Genomic DNA, 11,302 nt, shown 5'->3' with positions numbered 1-11,302 from the left:
AGATTTCCAGCATCCGCAGTATTTTGCCTTTATTTAAAAAAAAATTGCTCGTTCCCCGTTTGAACAACCCAAAAATCAATTAAAAATCAATACCCTGTAAACACGCTTTGCCACATGCAGTGCTTTATTACTTCAACTGCATAGTAAACCCAAAGGAGTCATTTTCCAACCAGGATTTCCTGTTGCCTCATAGTGAAGATTTGCGGAGAAGCAATGGTTTTGCTTAACTTGTTTGAGATCAGTTTCACTTTTATTTCACAGTCTACTTCCGGGAAGGGGCCACGTTGTTGGTGGCCACACGCTAGAGAATGGCTGCCTTGAGTTGCTTGAAGGAAGAACTGGCCTGTCCTGTATGTCTGGAGTTGTTGAATGATCCTGTGACCACAAATTGTGGCCATAATTTCTGTTCTCAATGCCTCGAGGAGGTATGGAGTGAAGCTAGAAGTCTAAATCAGGACATTCAGTGCCCACAGTGCAGGCATCGTTACACCGAGAAACCCGTGCTAAAGAAAAACATACTTTTGGTTGCTCTCATCGACCAGTTCATCCAAGAGCCAGCAGAATTTTCGGGAGATGGTGACGATGTTCCCTGCGACTGGTGTTTTGAGACGGTTCTCAAGGCTGAAAAGACATGTTTGACGTGCATGGCCTCCTACTGTCTCTCCCACCTGAGGCCTCACATTCAGAATGCTGCTTACCAGGATCATGAAATAACAAGTCCAATCAGGGACCTGCAAAAAAGGAAATGCAAAGAGCACAGAAAGATCCAAGAGTTGTTTTGTACAACACACAGCATTTTTGTGTGTGACTCTTGTAAGCCTACACATATAAGCTGTAAAATAACCTCATTAGAGGAACAGTGTAAAGAGAAACAGGTAAGACTATTTTCGCAGGAATGTGCAGTGTTAGTAGGAATTTACTAATGTCCAGTTTCATCCAGTTTGGCAGTATGAAAGAGCTCAGTACCAATCCCCTTAGACATCAAAGGTCAGAGATTACACAAACTAGGATTGTATTCCGCAGAATTTGGAAGGTTAAAGGGTGGTTTGATTGAAATTTAAGATATTAAGATAAATGGATACAGTGAATAGAGATAAATTATATCTGTTGATTGGGGAGTTCTAGAATTAGGGGACATATTCTAAAAATTAGAACTAGACCTTTGTGGAGTGAAGTCAGGAAAATATGCAAAAGGTAATAGAAGTTTGGAACTTTCTCACAAACAACTGTTGATATCAGATGAATTGTCAATTTTAAATCTGAGATTGATGGATTTCAATTAACCAAAATTTTAAGGAACATGGGCAAAAGCGAATATATCGAGTTAGATCACATATCATTGAATGGTGGAACAGGCTTCAGAAGCTAAATGACCCCCTTCTGTTCCTTTATCACACATCCTTGATCTTTGTTCTAGCGTTTGGACGAACTGCACACACAGAGGGGCAAAGCACAAAGAAAGGAGTCTTCCACAATTGACCACCTTCCAATTGCTGGTGGAGCACTGGTCAAGACTGAGTGTAAAAGAAAGACTTTTATGTCTCTAGTAGCCTTCACCATCTCAGGATATTCCCAAGTATTTTATAAGCAATGACGTACTTCATGTGTAGCTATTGTTGTGATGTTGAAATTCGGCAGCAAATCTTACACTGAGCTTAATCCCACAACCAGCAATGTGGCAATGGTAATTTTTTGTGTGATGTTAATTTGGGGACAAATATTGGCCATGACACTGAGTGAACTCCCGTACTCTTCTTCAAAATGATGCCATAGGATGTTTTCTGTCCATCTGAAAGAGCAAGTAGGGCCATGGTTTGATGTTTTATCTGAAACATGGCACTTCCATCAATGTAGCATTCCCTCAGCATTGCACTGATGTCCGTCTAGATTATGTGCTCAAGTCTCTGGAATTGAAAATCTTTGACTATGGAGGATGGGGACAGTAATTGTGACTTTTATTTTTGCATTCCTCATCCAACATTACTAAAACAGATTATCTGGTCATTATCACATTGCTGTTTATGGGATTTTGCTGTGTGCAAAGAGGCTGGGGTGTTTCCCTCTATTACAATAGAAACTTCAGACTCACTCGATGATCTGTGAACAACTTTGGGATACCTTGAGGTAGAGCATGGTGCTATGTAAATGAAGCAATGCTTAAATGGATGAAGGACAGAATGTGGGAATTACTACCCGGAAAGAAAGAAAGGCCCGTAACTTCTGCGCTCCCCAGCATCAGATTTGGGGGGTTCCCAGATAAGGTCTTGCAAGGCAATTGCCCAGAAGTGCTAACTTCTTCTGGACAATTGTGCTGCACTGGGAACCATCCAAAAATGCAATTTAAATCGCAAATTTTAGATGGCTTCAGTGGGGTTATACCAATAGCTACCCAGAAAAAAATTAGAAGAATGAAAACCTCTTCTAACTTCTGAGTAACTATTGTAAAGACCCATTCCCCCTCTGACCTCCGACAACCCCACCTCACCCTCACACCAACCTCAACCCCACTGACATTGGATCCCTGCCCCCTCCAGACCCCCCAACCCCCCCACCGAACTCCGGACCTCCCCCCCACCGACATCCGAACACCCCCACTCCCCCCGGACTCCCGAACCCCCCACACACACACACACACACCGCCCCCCCAACAAGTTCCCAAGTTCTTGATTTCCCCATCAAAGGAAATAGTTTCTCAATACCTACACTATCACATAGGAGGAGAGAAAGTGGATGCAAAGGTTTACAGATTGACCCAAGGAAACCTGTTATGTGTACAATCAATCAAGATAATTGTTGCATTTCACAATTTTCTAAGGTGAATGTTCAAAGTATTCTTGGAGAAATATCTGATGAAATAAAAGCAGCAGAAGGAAAACTTGATTCTTTGGCAAATGAGCACCGTTCTGTCAAAGTAAGTAGAGATCTACACAATCTGGTTTCTCAGTGGATTTACTGAAATTGTATTATGATGCAGTTGTGAGTTCACAACACTGACAAGGCAGCTCTGCCTTCTTGCATTAAAATCCAGATAGATTGGATGTGGAGACATGCCTTGGAAGTAACTGGCAGAAGCTGTAACCCTTCCGACAGCAGGTTCTCAAGGAAAGATGGAATATGCACTTTCTGTGGGGTGCAGTATGTATCCCACTTGCACCTTCAGACATTTTGCAAACTGTCCATTGATATTTGTCTCCCATGTGTTTCCTAATCTTACCCACATTGCTTAATGTCCAGGTCTCTGTTCCAAGTACCACTCAAGTTTTCTGTGGTCATGGAGTTGAATCTGTGGAGGTCTGCTAGGCAGTGAAGGATAAGGACAGTGAACTTGAACCAGAGTTTAGAGTGTCATTGAATTTGGGAATAATGTCGAAATTGGAATTGGCAATCTAGGTTAGGCTGACAGCCTGAAGAGGTTCCCTGTAAATATCCCACAACAAGAAATAACACATCTGTTAAGAAAACTATTGACAAACCTGCTCTGAGCAACATGAAATTTCCATGTCACTGAGCGTTACAGAGTCAAAATGAACCTGGATGAATCCCTGAAAGTAAAGGAGAAGTCAACTGATAGAAAATGGTTGGGGGGAGTGATTGGAATGATTGATATTCATAACTGCAGACTCCAGTGGCCTGTCTTTCGTGCCTTTAGGGGTCAGAGAGGAATTTCCCAGTTTATTCTTGGTTGGCCAAAACATATTTTTTTTCTTTGTTTCTCCAAGGAGATTGTGTGCCTGGGTGGGGGAATGGTTAATTGGCTCATCCTCTTCTCCTTAGTTCTGCAAGGACAGGGAATCTGAGCCACTAACGTCTAATTTATAACAGTGGTGACCCAGAAGCACTTTGAGAAATCTCGAGGATGTGACAAGGCACAGCTTACTTTGCCCCACCATTGCAACAATGCCTTCAGCTGTCTAGGTCCTAAGCTCTGTTAAGTTCTTCTCTAAAGCTCGATGCTTCTCTCTCCTTTAAGGTGTTCCTTAACGCCTACCAAACCTTCGGGCACGTATTCTAATGTTTCCTCTTGTGGCTCAGTGTTAATTTTTGCCCTTCTAACCCTTGCATTGAGGGAATGGATGGAAACGAGGATCGAGGAGGACAACAAGAAGAACAGCCATTGGGTAAAATAAGAAGATAACCATCAACTAAATAGTGGTTAAAGTTTGCCACCCACCTCTGCCCCATGTCTGTCCAAAGTTAAAGTAGAAGCTCTTCTGCCTGTGATAGGGGATTCACAGAGCCAGGTGATGGGATGGGCAGTGAGTGTTCCTTACCTACGTAGAGCTGTAGGAAAAAAAATGAGCAAAAAAAGGTCAGCTTCCGTTACTTGAACTCTGAGAGCTTTATTTAACCAAAGAGTGAGTAAAAATGGAAGAGAGAAAGGAAGGAGAATTCACAGAAGCTTTGAGAGGAAGGCTTCATCTAAGAACCAGGAGTAAGGACTATTGGAGGGGAACAAAGGCAGTAATTATGTTTAGCCATTGTGACATTGAAATTTCAAAGATTTTAAAGTAAATATTTATAGCGGAACAAATTACGAAAATCACTAAGTACCAAACGGATTGCTAAAATATCTATTGGTTTGCTCCCTTGGGCTGAAATGTCGTGACAGCATTTTAAAAAAATTGCATTGCTCTCCCCACGGCTCTCTACTTCCAAATTGCATCTGGCAAGTGTTCTGCTAAGTGTCCACCTCTGCAGCTATTTGTCCAATCAGCTGATCTACTAGAGCAGATTTGGGAAGGTTCCCTGCAGTTTTGCATCTGGTCTTTACTCTCCAGTTTGGGGTTTTGTTCTGTGAATCCCTGGGGATGGACATATATCCCAGTACTCTGTTTGGCATGTTGACAACATGCTACACTGACAGATCTGTAAACCAAACAAAAATTATGTTAAAAGCAGAGCACCTCTCATTTTTCCCAATTGACATTAAAATGCCATTTTTCTTGTTTCCCAGTAATCTATATATCTTTGTAATTAAGTCAACAAAAAATATTTACCGTATTTGATGACATTCAGGAAACTGCATCCAAGATGAAGATATTGATGGGAGAAAAGTTTAAGGAGATCAAAAAGCTTCTTATAACAAAAGAAGAATCTATGAGGAAGCTAATAGATGAAGAGTACATGGAAATTGAGATAAGCTTTGAAGCAGCTTCAAGACAAATTCTTGAACATATTGAAGAACTCAGCAACACCAAAAGTCAAATCGAACCTTTGGCAAAGGAGAAGGACCAGTGGAGGTTCTTGAAGGTAAAACGTACCTCAGCTTATAATGAAGTTGTCTTATGCTGAGGTGTACTCATTTGCCAAAGTAAAATATTAATTTACCAACTTCAGATTAAGATTCTGAGTGAGAAACATTTTTCATGAGGAAGTTCAATGTGGATCTATATCAAGGTCTTGGTGAACGTCTAGAGTGCTACCTGGTCTTAGGAATCTTTTTGATATTCAGAAACCTGGGCTTTTTTTTTGTGAAGAAGCACAGACTTCTGCTCTTATGAAGATTTTGCAATGATGAACGAAGCAGATTCTCAGCAGATGGATTAGTTATTTCAGCTAGATGGGGATGATCGAGCTGGAAAATATCAGTATAAAAGACTAAAATACAGGTTAGCTTAGATACCAAGGTTAAGTAAGAAGAGTCATTAACTTCAGGAGGTTGTGTGAAACGGGGGTTGGAGAGATTGTACTCTGCATGTGACAGGTAGTTTTTCTCTGTCCTTTATTATATTGTGTTCCATTCTAACTTTCGCAGTATGTTTTTTTTTCCAGAGAGATCCTATTTTAGTTGCATACTTTTGTAACTTCTTGCCAGTTAATGGGACACTTAATTACTGTCTTATCCAGTGAAAAGAATGTGTCATTCTGCATTAGATGACTGGTGGGCGTGAGTAGACCCATAGCAAAAGTAGCCCTTTATATTTTCATGTTTTCAGGAGAGTTTGTGCATGTCTTAGCTGCTGGCCCTGTGAGGCAGACAGCTGATGGCAAGTGGTCTGGTCAGTGAGATATCTGATCTGGAATCTGTCTAGGTTTTAGTGCCCTGAGTGAGAAAGGGAATCATGCAATGCTGTGGCAGTGATTGGGGTCTCCTTTTTGCTTTTGTGATCTAGGGAGTGACTACGCTACAGAGTGGTGGCTGGTGAGAACAGAATCCCATTCGGCCAGTCCAGTGGGGAGTATGTGCCTGATACTTGTGTAGTTCATGAGTTACATATTCAGCGCCAGTGTATCCACTCAAGTGGGCCTTGCTATTAGTTTCTAGATAGTAAATTGCACAAGTAGTATGTCTGGAGCCTTCTTCAAAGGGAGCAAGACAGGCAAATGAGATGGGGGTGTTCCTGTGTGATGGGACCTCATGTCTCTATTTGCCTGACTTTGAAGAGGAACTGACAGCAGTCACAGAGCTGGTCAATGAGAAGCAAGATGTGAAAGATGCAATCAATCGTTTGAGGTGAAAATTATAGTTGGGGGTGGGTGGGGTAGGGGGGGGCGTTGGTGGTGGTGGGCTGTGTGATGGAGGGAGCTTCTCCCATTTCAGGAATTCCACAATAAAGGCCCATAGCCTGTTAAAGGATTTCCCATCCATTTTGGAAACAAAGTTCTGTGGCAGTGGGGGTTGTAGAGAAGGAGCGGGTGAACTCTGCCCCTGAACATTAATTAAAACCAAAGCTGGCACATTAGAATTCTATTTTAATAATTTGTTCCTTTAATTACATACTCATTTAGGCCACTTCATCAATACCCAATCAAGTCACACATCTTCTTAATCCAGGAGAAGCCGTAAACGCATACAACAGAAGACTACAATTCATATGCAAATACGCTTTAAAGCTAATCTCAAATCTCAAACCTGAACTGGACAAATTTTGGCAGGAGATATTCAAGTATGGAGGTTAGAATTCTTATTTCCTTGCACTCATTACAGTGTAAATGCTGGTTTGAATACTTTTACTGAGGAAACTAGTCTTTGAAATGTGTACTCTAAAATGAATCCAGTCTCTCCTAAGCCAGAGTCTAACCATCTGCAGCTATTAATCAATGAAGGTGTTAGCTGTGGCCCAGTGATAATATCCTTAACCTCTGATTAAGAAGATATGGATTCAGATTCCATTCCAGAGAATTGAGCACAAAATCTAGGCTGGCACTCCAGTGCAGTACTGAGGGAGTGCTGCATTTTCGAATGAGATGTTAAACAGGGTGAATGTAAAAGGATCATGACAATTTTTTGAAGAAGACCAGGGAAGTTATCCTCTGTGCCCTGATCAATGTCTATACATTGATCAGCATTCACTAAATAAATAATCTGGTCATTATCACATTGCTGTTTGTGGGAATTTGCTATCTGCAAATTGGCTGCCGTGTTTCTGGCATTACAACACTTAAAATGTTTCATTGGCTGTATCACATTTTGTGACAACCTAAAGTCTTGAAAGACACTATATAAATTCAAGCTCATTCTACAATCTTGGTAAAGACATAAGACAAACTAGATGGACCTTGATCTTTTCTCATCTATCAATTCCTTTAACCAGAGGGTGCAAATGGTTGTGTTCGGGAAATATTAATGTCATAGTACCACCTGTTCTCAAACTACTTTCTTTTGATTCCAGAATTCTGTGAACTCACCTTTGACCCAAAGACAGCACACAGGCAGGTCGCTTTGTCAGAAGGAAACAGGAAGATATTTTGGTGTGATTATGCACAGTCCTATGACAATAATCCTGAAAGATTCACTAACAGCATCCAAGTGCTGTGCTCGCAGAAGTTCTCTCAGGATTGTTATTACTGGGACATCTCCACCAAGCACAGTACTGGCTGGGCAATTGGGATTGCTTACAAAAGCATCAATGTAGGAGTTAGCCTCAGTCAAACTGAAAAATCATGGTGTATACAGTGGAACAGCAACTATTATTTCTCAGCTTGGCACAATAATGCAGAATATAAATTAGCATGGGTGATACCTCCAACTATCAGGGTGTGTCTCAATTTTGACGGTGGTTCTGTATCATTTTACTCTGTCGCTGATAGTATAACTCTGCTACACAAATATGATGTTGCATTTACAGAACCTGTCCATCCTGCCTGCTGCCTTATAAACACAGGGAAAAATAACGCACTGGCTTTGGAGCCTCCACCCTAGAATACATGAGGGAAGGATTACAGTTTAGAACGGTCAGGATTAGAGTAAATTTTATGATCTAGCAGTACCAACATAAAGCTTCAGCTTTCAGGAGCTCCAATTCGAGGCCCAAATTACTCCCCCTTCCGTTAGTTTTGATGGAAGGAAATATTCACGGGCTGCAGATGCCTTGGTACCCAAATTTCTGATTATGTGCTCCCATCACATGAAGTTCTTTGCTGGGTGAGCTGAGTCATAAAATTTATTCTTCTTCAAGCTTTTAGACAAGAATTATTGCTAAGGAACTATGTCAAAAATGGGGCTCCTATGCCACTAGCTGCAGAATGCTTAGAAATAAATAAAAATATTAAAGAGAAATAAAAATTGAAGGATTTTTTTTTCAGGAAAACCCTCTTTCACAGCTTCAGTGATAACACACTGAGGCAAACTGTTAAGTAATAGCAACAAGCTTGGCTGCTGGAAACACCAGTACGTTGGCTGCTGGAAACACCAGTATGTATAATAAGTGAACCATCAGAGACACTGGAAAATCTGAAATATAAACAAAGTGTTTACAACACTCAGCAGATCAGGTCAAGCTGCAACATCAATCCCCCATCCCTGACCTGATAGTTTCCAGCATTTTCTGTTTGGTAAGAATTATACCAGGTTTCCCATTAACACAATTATTAAGGTGTTGCCAAGATAGCGATGAGTGCAACGAGTGGTAGGAATCATTTCAAAACTGTACAATCTTTGTAATGCCATTAATTAAAACATGAATAGGCAATTATCACTTAAATTACGTATTAAGGAAGCAGGAAATTAGCTGAAAAGTGAAATGTATCTAATTAGCTGAATATTAATTTAACCAGAAAGAGCATTTTGCAATCTTTTTTCTATCAGGTGAGTCAGTAACTATTCCTAAGTTTTGCTTAGAAGGTGACCCATAACAAGAGAGTTCATTCATTTCTTATTCTGTAAAGTTCTGCAGGAACTCCATCAGCTTTTTGGGCTGAGAGGAAAGGATTCAGCCATACTTAAACTACAACTCTCTTGGGAGAATGGTTATCTCTATCTGTAGCCAAGATCTGGAATTCCTGATTGGTGAGGGACCACTGCTTATCCCCTGGTATTTCTGATTGGCAGCATTAGCTCAGGCTTTGGTTTTGGAGGAGGAGGGTGTGGGGTCACGAATGAAACTAAGGGCGGGATTTTCCACTGGGATTGTCCGGTCCCGCCGAAAGTCAATGGACCTCTGTCTCACCCGCTGCATACTCTGCAGCCGCCACTGCGGGGCTGGAAAATCCCGGCCTAAGACTTCTCTGAATTGCCACAGAATCAGAATTATTATTGTTACAGCACAGAAAGAGGCCATTTGGCCCATTGTGTCAGCACCAGCTCTACTAATGAGCAATACAGTGGACCCTGCAGCTGGAAGCTGGAGAATCTGGCTCACAAGGATAGTCAATGGATATCAATAAAGTGTGTTTTAAGGAGTTTGTAGAGAATCCCCTTCTGCCACTGTTTCCCCTGTAAGACTGTTCTGAGGGTTTTACTTTTCTGCCCTCAAAAACTATGCTGGACCAAATTGATGTGTTTTATTGTAATGCTGAAACAGTTAAGTGGTCAAATTATAAACTGATGGCTTGTGACTATTGTGGTGGGGCAGGAATATTTCTTCAATCTCAGATATTTCTCTTTTCCCCCTATCCCAAACCACCTTATAACAAAATTCTGGATCAAATGTGTCAGAATAATCCAGTTCGATAAACTGCTGAGAAAGTGAAATTTGTAACTTTTCTTTATAATTTCTTCTCTAATTTCTTGTGGTGACTGGACCGGGAAAATGTGGTCCATGTTTTTACTCGATGAATATGATGCCACTTTGACTTCTGTTAAGGAGGCAACTTTCTGGAAGAAAAAGTTTGACGAATAGGACTTGGCAATTCAGCCCCTTGAGCCTGTTGCACTGTTCAGTGAGATCATTGCCGCTCTGTACCTCCTCAACGCTTACCTGCCTTAATTACATGTTTCTTGATAGCCTTTTTGCAATTTGATTATAAACAAATGGTGTATATGACATTTGAACATATAATTGCATATAATTGTTATGACTAACGATGTCTTGTACAATTTGCTTGCTTCCTTTTTCCAACTAATAAAAGGTTTAGCAAACACTTGTGTGTCTGTTTGATCTCTGAAGATGACACGAAAGACTTTCAGTAAAATTTAAGGTAAATCAAAGAAAAAATTCCATTTATATTACACATTTCTCCAACGTCCCAAACACTTTACATCCAGTGAGTTACTTTTCTAAAGTGTAGGCATTGATTTGTTGGCAAACGCAGCAGCCAAACGGTACTTAGCAAAGGTCCCACAAATGGTAATAGGATAAATGATCAGTTAATTTGCTGCTGGGATGTTGGTAGTCAGCTTGCACTTGAAAGGAGGATAAATTCAAAAATAATCCAGTGAAATACTGGGCAGGATTTCCCACCCTTTCCGCCACCTGAAGTGTTGGCAGGGGATGCAACCCTGCCGATCGCACCAGCCCCACAGCTATTTAGCCCTCACCTGGGCAGAGGTGTCTCCTCGGAGAGCTGTCAGCCGATCAGCTCTGCAGCCTCAGTGGCTGCAGCAGCCAGGACTGGGACTAGAAACAGTCCCCAGATTCTAAGTTGTGGAATCCAGGACAAGGTAAGTGCAGGGAAGGGGTGCTGTTGGTCTCAGATTGGGTGGGGGGTATGGTTTGGAGGTGAGGCTCAACGAAGGCGGAGTTAGGGTTTTGATGGAGAGGCTCGTTAGGGGTGGTGGGGGGTTGGCGGTTGGTGGAGGGGATACCTGTGGGGAAGGGGAGGGCAGACCTTGGTAAGAGGGGGTTGCCCAGTGTGGAAATGGGCCCTTGACAGAGGTGCCCCAATCCCCCTTCACACTCAAGGCCCGGTCAGGGTGACCTGTTGGGCTTTCCCCCTGGCCTGACCTCCTGCCAGTTTCAAAATTGAGGCCAGATGGGAAGCAGCCCTTAAATGGCCAATTGGCCACTTAAGTGCCTCATCTGGGGTGCGCTGCCCTAGGCCTCACCTGCTTCACCTAAAATTGTGGACAGGTCGGGGGTGGGCAGTGGGAAGGTCAGCCAGGGAGTTTTGCAGGCCTGTCCTCCCAGCCTGCAAATCTGTC

At 42.0% G+C, this 11,302-nt stretch overlaps 1 protein-coding gene across 1 annotated transcript; it reads left to right on the top strand.

The window, feature by feature from the left end:
* The first annotated feature begins 237 nt into the window (after positions 1 to 237).
* On the top strand, positions 238 to 10,302 carry LOC121269671 (E3 ubiquitin/ISG15 ligase TRIM25-like). The gene is made up of 5 exons (XM_041174469.1): positions 238 to 875; positions 2,816 to 2,911; positions 5,017 to 5,250; positions 6,730 to 6,895; positions 7,614 to 10,302. The coding sequence occupies exons 1-5, from the start codon at positions 309 to 311 to the stop codon at positions 8,141 to 8,143; spliced, it is 1,593 nt and encodes a 530-aa protein (XP_041030403.1). The 5' UTR covers positions 238 to 308; the 3' UTR covers positions 8,144 to 10,302.
* Positions 10,303 to 11,302: the final 1,000 nt, after the last annotated feature.

This window comes from Carcharodon carcharias, chromosome 25 (assembly GCF_017639515.1).
Source record: "Carcharodon carcharias isolate sCarCar2 chromosome 25, sCarCar2.pri, whole genome shotgun sequence".
In the NCBI taxonomy this organism is placed as follows: domain Eukaryota; kingdom Metazoa; phylum Chordata; class Chondrichthyes; order Lamniformes; family Lamnidae; genus Carcharodon; species Carcharodon carcharias.
Note: the sequence above shows the minus strand (reverse complement) of the source record. Positions and strands in the feature narration are given on the sequence as shown.

Coding starts and splice junctions, on each gene's coding strand:
- LOC121269671 (XM_041174469.1), top strand. CDS start 309: ATGGCTGCCTTGAGTTGCTTGAAGGAAGAACTGGCCTGTCCTGTATGT. Junction 876..2,815: donor AACAGTGTAAAGAGAAACAG/GTAAGACTATTT, acceptor CAATTTTCTAAG/GTGAATGTTCAAAGTATTCT. Junction 2,912..5,016: donor ATGAGCACCGTTCTGTCAAA/GTAAGTAGAGAT, acceptor GATGACATTCAG/GAAACTGCATCCAAGATGAA.